The sequence below is a fragment of the Castor canadensis genome, chromosome 8 (genome assembly GCF_047511655.1).
Source record: "Castor canadensis chromosome 8, mCasCan1.hap1v2, whole genome shotgun sequence".
Taxonomy (NCBI): Eukaryota; Metazoa; Chordata; class Mammalia; order Rodentia; family Castoridae; genus Castor; species Castor canadensis.
The window spans coordinates 98,117,138-98,130,421 of NC_133393.1; the positions used below are offsets into that span (position 1 = coordinate 98,117,138).

Consider the following 13,284-nt stretch of genomic DNA (forward strand, 5'->3'; position numbering starts at 1 on the left):
TGAATATTACTCCAAGAATTTTGCATACACCAGCTCACTTCTCTAAATCCTATGCATTCTGCCAGACTCTCTCCAGTCATTTGCCTCACAGCCAATGGTTCACCAGGCCAATGTCACCTCCATGCTCCTCCATCCCCTCTTCCTCTGTCCTGCCCCAGGAAGGTCACCTAGGCTCTCTGCTGGGCTTCTGCAACTGCGCCCACCCACCCACCCTCCCTTCTGCCAGGAACAAGCTGTCTTGATGGGTGAGTGAAAGGAAGCTGCTATTAGTACAGAGTTTTTGCCCACCCAAAACTTTTGAGGAATCTTGCCAGGGAGCGTACAGTAGGTATCCCCTTCACATGCAGAGAAGAAACAAACAGACTTGAAGAATCCGAGTGTTATCTCTGAACCCCACATGCTCCTTCACCCACTGGGTAGCTATGGTGATGTTCTTTGTCTTGGTGACATCAAGGGTCACTATCTCTAGCCTATCTGATGTCTTGTTCCTCAACTTCTCAGCCACCTTGTCCATCAAACACGCAGCCTAGCACCCTCAAGTCTCTCATGTCTAGCTGTCTGGCCAGCAGTTTTCCAAAACCCAAATCACAGCCTGTGATGAAGACATACTTGTAATACAGGACCACAAGACCTGCCAGGTAGAGCCATATGACTTTGCAGAGTACAGGCACAGACACACTGGGGCAAAATGAGCTTGGCCTGTGTTCTGATGGGAGGATGGGAAATAACACAGAGAACTGTATAGGTAGCGTAGCCTGCAGGCCTCTGGTATGGAGTCCTCAGTTTGCTCCATGACTACTGTCTTTCTGAAAGTTTTTTTTTATACTCCCCTACCTCTCTGCTCAGGGTTTCTTGCTGGAGAAAATTGCAGATTTTTTTCTCAGTGACCACAAGTTCTTTCAACTGTGAATTCCCAAAGTCCATCCATGCACAGTGACATTTCCCAATCTTCACATCTATTGCTCCTCTCTGAGTCATCCTGACAGAAGTATGGACTCTTGCTGGACGTAGGGGCTTTCTAGAACACTCCACAGTCTGGAGCAGTCCCTGGACACTCCAAAGAACAGAGAGAAGAGGAGTCTTGGCGAGACTCCCTCACCTGGAGCCAATGGGCAGAAGAGAGGTACTTACTACATGGAGACTCCCCCACCCCTCCCCACCCTCACAGTCCCTCTACTGAGATTTCTCCCTGTCAGTGTCCTGGATAGAGTGGCCTTGTCCTGGTGCCAGGACTGCAATTCTGAGCACCTGCACGCTCTGGACACTCATGTCCCCTGGTCGTACCGGCAGCACCTGGGCAGAACCACCTGTTGGGATCAGGACTCCAGGAGATTCCAGCTTAGCCACATGGTAACCACTCTCTCAGCATCAAGGTGGCCCCACCAACTCCCCTTTCTCCATGCAAGATGGGATTTTTGCAGAAGGGGAGGCACAGATGAAAAGCAGAGTTGGACAGGATAGGAAGTTGGCGGGGAGGCTCATGGTATAAACCTGTTTCCAACTCTGCAGGCCAGCAGCCCCTACCCAGTTTGGGCTGGGGACCCAGAAATGAAAGGATACTCATGTCCTGAAGGGGCCAAAGATGAAGAGTTGGAGACATAAGACTGGGACTCAATGACCTACAGACAGCCAGGGCAGCAAAGGGAAGGAAGAAGGGAGCCTTTTATGGTATACTGTGCACTGTGATGACTTGGGCTCCAGTCCCTATGGAGGTCCACTGGTGGTCCAACCTCAACCAGGAAAGAAAACTACAAGGAGCAGGAAAGGAGGGCTCTGACAAGGGTCTGGGATAAGGACTTGGACTGCTTTCTACCGCACTTCCTTTTAAGGCCATTGCTGTTCAAACATGACCAAGTTGTTGCCCTTAAGTCACAGTCCATGTTTGGAGACATGGGTCTGACCTGAGTGCCACCCCACCAGTGGAGCCCCTCAGGGTGTTCAGGGACTTGTACCCTCACAGTCTTCTGGCCCTCTGGAGAAGACTCTGCAGGGTGAGTCCAAACCTCTGGGATACCTACTCCATCCAGCTATGAGTGAGTTGACAAGAGTGGGTTTTAGTTCAGTGTGTTTTGTGTGTGAGGTGAGGGCTTCCTGTGTGGGAGAAGGGCTGTGTGTGTGTGTGCAAGCAGAGAGGGTTATAAAATCCAGGAGGCTTCAGAGTGAATATTAACTCTTGCTCTGCTTTTGAGGGGACAACATGGATTGACCTTGAACAAGCTGGCACAAGAGCAACCCTTGATCATTCTTGTTTTTTCAACATTCAGCTGCCACACTCACTACAAGTTTTAAAATGAGTGACTCTTGAAACATTGTGTGACATGTACAACTTTATTGTTTTATGTATTGGTTAAAACTTAAATGAATAGGCTGGATATCAGTGGCTCATGACTGTAATTGTAATCCTAGTAACTTGGAGGCTGAGATTGGGAGGATTACTGTTCCAGGCCAGCCAAACTTTGTGAAACCCCATCTTAAACAATAGTTGGGCATGGTGGTGAGTGCCTATCATCCAGCTACAGGAGGAAACATAAAACAGAAGGATCATGGTTCAAGCCAGCCTGGGCAAAAAGTAAGACCCTATCTCAAAAATAACCAGAGAAAAAAGGGCTGATGGTGTGGCTCAAGTGGTAGAGCACCTGCCTAGCAAACATGAAGCCCTGAATTCAAACCCAGTACCACAAAATAAATAAATAGAAAAAAATTAAATAAATGGACCTGCAACAATGACTATCACTTTCTGTTTTCACAGTGAACACTGGTTATTGTTCAACTATATCAGGGTCCGTAAAGTCTCCATATTCTCAACTTTTTGGCAATACTAGAGATTAAACTCAGGGCTTCGCATTTGCTAAGCAAGCACTCTACCACTTGAGCCACAGCCTCAGTCCTTTTGCTTTTAGTTTGTTTTTCAGAGAGGGTCTCACTCTTGATCTTCCTACCTCCACCTCCTGAGTAACTGGGATTATAGGTAGGCACCACCAATATACTTGATTTTTATATTGATGGAAGAAAACTAAAGTACTAACCCCCAACTTAAATTTGTACGCAGTCCAGGAATCTCTGCCACTCTTTGCAAACACATTCTGTGTTCAGCCTACACTTGGGAAGATCGTCACAATACTGACAACATATAGCGCCAGGTCTCAGGAAGTCAGGGATCATTCAAAGGCATTCTTGCACCTGAGCAGAAAGTGAAAGCCAGGGTCCAGATGTGAGTCTCACTCCATGCCAGTGGAGAGGTATAGAAGGGGAACAGAGATGGGGGACCTAAGGAATGGCACCGGACAGAACTGAAATGACTTCAAAGGGTGGGTCACTGAGGGTTGCAGGGAAGGTGCTGGTGAGAGGAGGAGGGTTCCAGTTCCCCAGGAAAGTGATCTGGGGCCTGCCAGTACCTTCTGGATCTCTCCTTTTGCTCCTCACCTCACCTCTGTAACAGGAAAGTCTGAGACAGGGCGGGGTAATCCAATTTCCCTCTTCAAACCCTCCTCAGGGCTTCCCTTTCCTCTTCTCCCCTCATATCCATGAAGGTGCCTTACTCTTCCTCCCCGTGGCCCACACTGGGAGTGCTCCTCCAGGTCACATTCAAATCACTGGGCACAGGTGAACTTTTCAACCTTTATTCTAAACAAATGTAATCAAAAGAAAGCCATGATTTCAAGACAAATACAAGATTGACTTCTGTGTCCTCTGCCAGGATTCCTACTGGGGTACCACCTCCCAACCAATCCCTGCTATTGGCACCCAAAGCCTGAGGGGAATGATTTGCTGGTGGTGGCCCTCCCACCCCACACATGGGCACAGGTGATTTCAGAGGAGGAGTGCTAATTTTCCTCTAGGCCATTCCATGCTGAGGGAGAGTGCAGACTAGCCAGGGCTAATGCATACTCTAAGGAGGAGGGCAGGAGACAGGAAAGTGTCGGCTAAGCATCCTCCCACCTGTTTACCCCCTCCCAGGTTTGTTAGCCATGATGCTCAGTGTCTTGGGTAGCTGCCTAAGTCAACTGGGCGTCAGTGAGTTTGACTGAGTCCCTATTCCTCAGCAGGGTTCCTTGGCTCTTTCTTCCTAACTTCTCCAGTCTTGAGTAACATATCAACAGAATTCTTTGGATGCAGAAGGTGGAATAGGTGCCCTTGTGACATGAGAACTGTAGCCCTTCACCCTATTTTCCCTTCCCTGGAGGTATCCCCTGTTTCATGCAGTACCCAATTTCCCTCAACCATGCACTTAAATGTTGGATTCACAGGGTTTTGGCCGGCTTTGGGAATCTCCAGTAGAATATGGTATCTGTCAGGAAGGTGGGCAGGTAGCTCATGGGGATGTACAAGAGCTTGGCATCCCAGCCAGATGAGTACCTTGTGCGGGGGTGACAGGAAATCAACGCATGCTCCATGCAGTCTGTTACTAAGAACAGGTCCTCACTGCAATGTTGGTCCAATGCTGCAACAATTTTCAGGTCTGTATAGAATGAGAAGTGATTCAGGTCTACTTCCACTTCTCACCACTTCTGCTCTGAGATCAACATAGCGAGGGAAATTTCTCTAAGAATTCATGCCTCCCACCCCTATGCCCCAAACCTAATCTACTCAAATTTCCCAGGAAGTGCCACAACCCTCCTCAAGGAACACTGTCCCATATAAGCCACCTCTGCCTCTGTTCCCAGGAATGCCTGGGCTGCATAAATTGAAGGGCTCTCTCAAAAACAAACCCAAGCATGTGGAAAGCAGCTCTCATGCCAGGTGGCATAAACACTCAAGTGTCTCCCCTCTCTGGCTTCACTTTTGTCATCATGATAATGAGGGGTTCAGATGAAATAACTTCCCAGGACCTTTTCTTAGGTGAACAGTTGCCCACACAGCACCAAAGGAAATGGGCTAAAGGTCCCCACTTTATAAGGATACAGAGCTGGGGCAGACCTCATGCTGTTGGAGGCACTAATATTAGATCAAAGATTCTTCATGCGAGTTTGCTTCTCTTCCCATCGTCCACAGCTCACTCACAGGATGCCAGGAAGTTCTCGCCATAGATCTCCTTAACCTCCGTGCTGGTCTTGCCCCATTGCTCCTTGAAGTATAGAACCCAACTATCACCTTTGGTCATGGCAGTTTTGAAGTAGCCAGGCTCAATAATAGCCACCTTCACCCCAAAATAGGAGAGCTCCCTCCTGCAAGGCAGACAGACAGATAGCAAAGACTTTAGAGGTCTTTGGAGGGAAAAAAAAAAACAATAAATAATACAATAACATTCCAACATTAAGACTGGGTAGAGAAAAGCTCAAAAGCTGGGACTAAAAGTTATAAATATTGCCTCTGTGTATTTGAATATTGTTCCAAGTATTTTACATATACCAGCTCACTGCTCTAACTCCTACCTATTCTGTTCCCAGGTACCAATTAAGAGTCTGTCATTGGATTGCCAGGCTTTGCCCATGTCACCTTCTCCACATTCCTTGGACCCTCTTTTTCTCCCCTCCTGTCCTGGGAAGCTTTCAGGCCAGCTCACGGCTGTGTTCCTGCAACTGTGTTCTAGAGAGCATCTCTCTGCCTGCAGTCGTAGCTCCCCACACTCAGAGCACCATCCATCCACTCTGTGGTCAGCATGGTACCTGGATGCTGATTGGCCAGAGTGACTTCTCTGATTCAATCCCTTTCAGCGTTGCCCTGCCAACAGCATGAATTATATGCCTGTTCAGGTCTGTCAGGCCCTCCACAAACCCACCTGCCCAGTCTCCCTCCTGCCGGTCCTGGCCTTATCCCCTTCTCAGGGGGAACCTAGCAACACAGGCAGTCAGTAAAGCACACACTGGGTCTGGGCTGAGGACATTTTGTCACCCAGGAAGCTCTTTCTACCCTTCCTTACCAGGCTGTTAGTTCAGATCTTCAACCTTCAGCTCAGGCCCCTTCTGCATGACCTGTCACAAATCTGGTGACTACCATGGTCACCATGGCTGACTTAGTCACAACCACTCTATGGGAGAGCAACAACGACACCATATGTCTCATCCTTCTTCCTTTTTGGCTGCCAGTTTTTTGATCAGGGATAAAACTTTATGATGCAAGGGTTCATTTATTGTACACTCAGACAAGAATTCAATACATACCTGTTGAATCGAGCAAGATGCTCCACCCACCTCTAGGACTGCCTGAAGCTGAATATCACAGAGCTCATAGGTCTGGGATCTGGGATCAAATTATCTGGGGCTCAAATTCTGCCCCAGAGACTTTCCAACTGTGAACCCTCCTCCAAAGCAAAGTAAGTTTAACTGAACTCAGGTCTGGGGCCCTTCCCTAGACCTAAGACATGGGAGGGTTGTTCCCAATGAATGATCCAGAAAAGGGGAGGTGAGTGAGAGTCACAAAAACCAGAAGGAGAGAGCTCTCCAGTATGGGGCCTGTAAGGCTGTGATTAAACAAAACCCCTACCATCCTTGTCCAATACCTGAGAGAGTCCGAGAAGATCTGCACACCACACTTGGAGATGCAATAGCCACCACCAAAAAATGCTACCCGACCCATGACGCTGGAGACATTGACCACACGGCCCCTCGCCTTCCTCACCGCGGGTATCATGTTCAGAGTCACTTCGATCATCCCCAATAGGTTCACATTGAGGATTTTTGCGAAGTCCTCTTTGTTCAGCCATAAATTGGGACCAGTAGGACTGCAGATGCCAGCATTGTTCACCAGGCCCCAGAGTCCTGGAGAAGATGAGAGTCATACTGTGTTACATTTGTGCAGTGTGGACATAGTTGTGTCTTAAATTTATATGTCAACAGATGGAGAACATTCTGACCGGTGTTAGATGGGGAGTAGGATAGGGAAAATAACAACATGGTATCTGTAGGGTTAGGGGTACAGATCCTGGAAGCTGCTGGCTGACAGAATTGAGGCTCTCCTCTTTGTTTGGTTCTTCATCGCCCAACTCACTGCCTTCAAGGTAACAGGCAATCACCTCATATTTGGTAAGTGTAAGAACAGATGTTGAAGAAATAATGTTCATCTATTACTCTGCAAACATGGAAACTATGATGGGGTTTTCAATAACTTAATGTCATCCTTGCAGGCATTTTATTCTTTCACCTTCATTTTTAGATTTTTCTGAGCAGCTTACGCTGAGTGCTCCCTCTTATCTACCAAGAGAAAAGAAAGACAGGAGAGAGGGAGAAATAGGAAGAGGGAACAGAGAAAAAGACAAAAAGAAAAGGAGAGGCAAGGCTAATATCTGGGTAAGATTTGGTTAAAATGGAGACCTGAAGTCCTTGTTGGGGGAGAATTTGGAAAACAGTGATGTGTTTGTCCTCAAAAACCAGGCCTTGAAACCTCCAGGATCAATATTGAGCAACTATCCTGAAGCAGCACTTGCAAAACCCAAAGGGCAGCCTTAGGAAAGAGATAAGGCTGCCTCACCCTGCCTACAACACACAAGCTCCTCCTTCTGCCCCAGAAAACAACATCCTCTCTTCCCACCCAGCCAGAGGGCCGCCCTCACTCATCCTCTTAGCCCCCAGTTCACTGACCTTTGGGTAATTGCTCTGAAAGACCAAACACCAGATCTAGGACTAAGCGGCGTTTCTACAACAATTGATTTAGGGAAAGGATGATGCTATTGATCTGAAAGAATTGGCCCAGGATACCATGTTCTTCCTCTTCTCAGAAACATGCCTTGCCCTTATAGGGACACATATTTTTTTCACCAAGGTATTTTATTTCTAGAAACCCAAGTACATATGTGTTTAGAGAAATGTAAGTAAATAGAAGTTTACCAAGATGGCCTTTATGACAAGAAATGTAGGAAATGAGCTAGACACAGTTGTGCACGCTGTGGTTCCAGCATTAGGGAAGGTGAGGCAGAAAGATCACAAGTTGGAGCCCAGCCTGTGCTACAAAGCAAGACCCCGACTCAAAAAAACCAAACCAACCAAACAAAAATGTATGAAACAATTTTAATATCTGACTAGTAGGTATGTTTATATTAAGTAGAGCTATGTCAAAGGGTAAAATACTCTAAATCATTAAATACTATTATTTGAAGAAATTTTCGAAACAGAACTTTCTCAAAAGAAGAAATTCAAATGGCCAAAAAACACATGAAAAAATGCTCACCATCTCTAGCAATAAAGGAAATGCAAATTAAAACCACACTAAGATTCCACCTCACCCCTGTTAGAATAGCCATCATTAGCAACACCACCAACAACAGGTGTTGGCGAGGATGCGGGGAAAAAGGAACCCTCTTACACTGTTGGTGGGAATGTAAACTCTGGAAAAAAGTTTAGAGGCTACTTAAAAAGATAGACATTGATCTACCATTTGATCCAGCAATACCACTCTTGGGGATATACCCAAAAGACTGTGACACAGGTCACTCCAGAGGCACCTGCACACCCATGTTTATTGCGGCACTATTCACAATAGCCAAGTTATGGAAACAGCCAAGATGCCCCACCACTGACGAATGGATTAAGAAAATGAGGTATCTATACACAATGGAATTTTATGCAGCCATGAAGAAGAACGAAGTGTTATCATTCACTGCTAAATGGATGGAATTGGAGAACATCATTCTGAGTGAGGTTAGCCTGGCCCAAAAGACCAAAAATCATATGTTCTCCCTCATATGTGGACATTAGATCAAGGGCAAACACAACAATGGGATTGGACTTTGAGCACATGATAAAAGCTTTAGCACACAAGGGAGGGGTGAGGATAGGTAAGACACCTAAAAAATTAGCTAGCATTTGTTGCCCTTAACGCAGAGAAACTAAAGCAGATACCTTAAAAGCAACTGAGGCCAGTAGGAGAAGGTGACCAGGAACTAGAGAAAAGGTTAGATCAAAAAGAATTAACCTAGAAGGTAACACACAGGCACAGGAAATTAATGTGAGTCAACTCCCTGTATAGCTATCCTTATCTCAACCAGCAAAAACCCTTGTTCCTTCCTGTTATAGCTTATACTCTCTCTACAACAAAATTAGAAATAAGGGCAAAATAGTTTCTGCTGGGTATTGAGGGGATGGGGGGGAGAGGGAGGGGGCGGAGTGGGTGGTAAGGGAGGGGGTGGAGTGGGTGGTAAGGGAGGGGGTGGGGGCAGGGGGGAGAAATGAACCAAGCCTTGTATGCACATATGAATAATAAAACAATAAAAAAAAGTAAAAAAAAAAAAAAGAAAATTTCATTAGGTGGTAAAACTGTTTCTCTTTTCTAAGTGAAAAGAATGCACAAAACTATGAACAAAATATAATTGCACGCAGGTCAAAATGTTAATAGCATTTCTCTCTCTGGCTAAGATCATATTGGTTTTGTTGTGATTTTACACATTTCAGCATTTTTTGTCTTTTGTAGTACTGGGGCTTTGAGTTCAGGACCCATTTGCAAGGCAGGTGTTCTTACTGCGTGAGCCACTCTGCTAGCCTTTCTTTGTGGTGTTTTATTTCAAGATAGAGTCTTGCAAGCTATTTGCCCGGGGCTGGCTTTGAACTACACTCTTCCGGATCTCTGTCTCCTGAGTAGCTAGGATTACAGGTGTAAGCCACTGGTGCCCAGCACATTCCAGCATTTTTAAGAATCATATTTTTTGTTTATTCTTAGATAAAAGAAATCAACGTTCCTTTTTTAATCCCATAATAACAGACAAAACAATGTAGTGAAAGAAAGAAAAAGTGACTCCCTCCTAGTTTGTGACTTTCCTAAATCAATCCTTAGCCTGCCTGTCCTGCTCTGAACATGGGAATGATGATAGGTGGTTGATCGGAAGTCGTTACAGTGCCGAGTCATGAGTGGCTCCAGCATCGCTCCAGCGACTTAGACACTGCAGCTCTGGAAAGACTCTCTATCCCTAACCAGCTCAGCATCCAGCAATCCAGAGCTTCTGTTTAGAAACAGGGGCAGAGGACAGAAAGGATCTCTGTAGGGCAAATTCTCACCAGGATTCCCTGTCACCAAGACTAGATTGCTCCAAAGATGGAGGAACACTGGAGAGAGATGGGGCTCAAGTTGACAAGCTGGGGAGAAGGAAGCTGGTAATAATTCAAGTCTCCCCAAACCCTTAAGGAGTTTTGCCATGGAGCACACAGGAGGTGTTCCCTTCACACTCAGAGAAGAAACCAACAGACACAGGCAGGAATCTGGGTGGTACCTTTGTTCCCCACACGCTCCTTCACCCACTGGGTGGCTGCAACAATGCTCTCTGTCTTGGTGACATCCAGTATCACCGTCTCCAGTCTGCCTGATGTCTGATTTCTCAGCTGCTCGGCCCCTTTTTCTGTCAGACATGCAGCCAGCACCCTCATGCCTCTCATGTCCAGCTGTCTGGCCAGCAGGTTTCCGAAGCCTGAGTCACAGCCTGTGATGAAGACGTACTTGTCTTGCAGGTGGCTCACCACCTGCCTCTCCCGGTACCAGCGCAGAAGGTGGTACAGGACCACAAGGCCTGCCAGGTAGAGCCACATGGCTTTGAAGAGGACAGGACAGGCACAGACACACTAGGGCAAAATGAGCACGGTCTGTGTTCAGACAGGAGGATGGAGGAGAGCTGTGTAAGCACAGCAGCCTGCAGGCCTCTGGCATGGAGTCCTCACTCTCCTCCCTGATCACTGGAATTTTTTTTTTTACTCTTGCCCCACCTCTTTGCTCTTTGGACTGCTTTTTTTTGACTGCTTTCAATCAGACTGATAAAAAAATGTCCTTGGATATCTCACGTCCTGTCCTCAAGGAAAACATAGCTGACTAGTCCGTTTATTCCTCTCTGACTTTCTGTGGCCACACACTCCACTCTGGTCAGGTTCCAGGCTCAGACTGCCTCTGTGTGCCTTGCATGCCAACATTTGCCACGGACTTTCTGAACACACGTAGTTCTTGGGACTCCACCCTTGGAATCCCTCTCTGAATGTGAGTTTCCTCATTAAGCTCAGCACCCAGAGTCATGCCTCCGAAAACTAAATCACTGCCATTCTCTCCAGGCACAGAAAAAGGCCAAAGGAGTGGACTTAGGTGCTCTCCTGGCATAGTAGTTTTCTGGAAAGAGGGACAGGGGGACCCCAAAACAGGGAGTCTAACCTCAGAATCAAAGAAAATAAAAAAGAAAGTTAATGGGAAGGGAATCAAACTTCCAGAGCTGTTGACAAGGGGGAATAGAAACTTTCACCTCCTGAAGATGCTCTTTCCCCAGTTGTATGGCTACAGTTTGACATCACTGTAGCCATCTTGAGTTGTAACTGCCATGACTGTCCCAGAATCACCCTAGCCCATTTTTCCTGCAGAGTTTCCCAGCAAACTATAAACAGACAAAAGCTTTAGAGCAGTATATGGAGCTTTGCAATTGGTCCCTCCAGGGATGTGACTGACTCCTTGATACCAGCTTAAGATAAATTAGGTGATTTTTAGCTAGAACGAAGCCACTTTTGTCCTAACCCATATATAGGCCTCACTTTCTGACCCAAATTGCAAGGATCCAACTGGTCTTGTTGCCATTCAGAACCATGTGTCTGTCAATAAGTCCCCAATAAATTGTACCCTAGATCTGCCCACCTCTCTTTCTTACATCTCATGGCACCTTGGTGTCAGTCCTCATAGACTAGGACTGAGTTGTTTCAGAACACCAGCCCTAGGCACCTGTCTCATTGCCTTCTGCCCTCCTGCTCTTGGGACTCTCCTGTCTGATCACACATCTAGAATCTGGTCTCTGCACACACTGAGAGTCTAAAAGTAGAAAAGACTTACTTGAACAAGGGCCACAGGGACAGCAGGGTGTCTTGAACCTTGGCCCTGAGCCCTAACTGCTGGGAAGGTGTTAGTTCAGTGGGTATCGAGTGTGGCCACATAGGGGGGAGCTTTTCCTCAGGAGAGCAGAGACAGGGCCAGAAATTGACCTACAGCTACTGACTATGGAGAGGGACGGTGCTCTAGTGTGAGGTAGAAGATGCTACTTCCCATGGGGGCAGGATGAAGAGGGGCAGGGACAGAAGAAGCCAGGGTTTATTCTGTTCATGTTTATGCAAAGTTCTGTTCTTTAATTAAGGGAAGGTAAGGAGAAAGGACAGAAGTTTCCTGTAGAAGCCATGGCCGGAGAAGAGTTGTGCTCCCTGCTGGTTAGTCTAGGGCACTACAGTCTTGGCTCGGGTGTTGGCTTGGGATCTGCCACTGTAGAATCCAGCCCATTCTTGTAATGTCCATTCTCTTCACCATAAGGGTGTCCCTCTCCCAGCAGCACCCTACAGAGTCCTCCAGGAGGGAAGGAAACAAGAAGACTCTTGGCTGGTCAAGGACTAGATCAAGTTTATTATGCAGACCTGTTCTTAGCCCTCTAGGGCACATAGATCCTTTCTAAGACAGGGTGAGGAACCCGAGCCTAAAAAGATACACCCTTCCCAAAGATCTGAGGAGAAGGAAGGGGAAGTCACCGGTCCTCTGCTCCTCAGAAGGGCCAGGACAGCAAAGAGAAGGACTGATAGCTTTCCTCATGGCACCCATGCACTATGACAGTACTGGGCCTAGATTCTGCTCAGGTCCATTGGAGGGGACCTGGCCTCCTCCCCAGGAAAAGAGGCTTAGGAGAGGGTGGAGCAAGCTGAGGATCTGAAGAGACTTTGAGGCTCAAATTACAAAATGGTTCAATAATCAGCATCTTTTTCAGGAAAGAAAAATGAAACTAGAAACTGCATCTAGAAACTCCAGTTTAAACCTAACCAATGGTTTCATTCGAATAAAGCAATATGAATGGTGTATCTATTTATTTGTTTGTTTATTTTTTTTTAGTACTGGGGTTTGAACTCAGGGCCTTGCACTTTTTAAGCAGGTGCTCTAACACTTGAGCCACCACCCCAGCCCTTTTTGCTTTAATTATTTTTCAGAACTGATTTTGCACTTTTGCCAGGGTAGATTTTGGTCTGTGATCCTCCTACCAATGCCTCCCACATAGCTGGAATTACAGGCATGCACAATCACGCCTGGTCCTAATGGGTGGTGTCTTGAGCGTGCAAAACACTAGAGCGTTGGTAGAGTCACAGCTCCCTGAGGACGGGGACTAACACTTACCATTTCCTGTGTTTCTGGAACTTGGCAATGCCTCAAATCTAGCAGAGGTGAATGAATGTTGGGGTAGATGGTGTTGTAATTCCTGGTTTCACTCTCTGCCTTCATCTGTATTCCTTATACTGGCTGACAATATGAGATCCTTAAGGCCTCCGTTGTCCTCATCTTTATAATGAAGAAAAGGAATCACGATGACTTTGGCAAGTCCTTCCAACTCTAACTTTTGGGAGTCTAAGAATCCATATTTTATCAAAA

At 46.6% G+C, this 13,284-nt stretch overlaps 1 protein-coding gene across 4 annotated transcripts; it reads right to left on the minus strand.

Moving 5' to 3' along the window:
• Positions 1 to 1,171: 1,171 nt before the first annotated feature.
• Positions 1,172 to 10,608, minus strand: Rdh16 (retinol dehydrogenase 16). 4 transcript variants are annotated; one of them, XR_012450861.1, is made up of 6 exons: positions 10,136 to 10,608; positions 6,440 to 6,698; positions 5,002 to 5,165; positions 4,357 to 4,459; positions 3,540 to 3,624; positions 1,172 to 3,430 (listed from the first exon to the last, which is right to left on the minus strand). XR_012450861.1 is itself a non-coding variant. In XM_020163202.2 (5 exons), the coding sequence occupies exons 1-5, from the start codon at positions 10,446 to 10,448 to the stop codon at positions 3,591 to 3,593; spliced, it is 873 nt and encodes a 290-aa protein (XP_020018791.2). In that variant the 5' UTR covers positions 10,449 to 10,608; the 3' UTR covers positions 1,172 to 3,590. The 4 variants fall into 4 exon arrangements, 2 of the variants coding, with proteins under 2 accessions (XP_020018791.2, XP_073939803.1); XM_020163202.2 differs by having other exon boundaries at positions 1,172 to 3,624; XM_074083702.1 differs by lacking the exons at positions 1,172 to 3,430; positions 3,540 to 3,624 and having other exon boundaries at positions 3,631 to 4,459; positions 10,136 to 10,606.
• Positions 10,609 to 13,284: the final 2,676 nt, after the last annotated feature.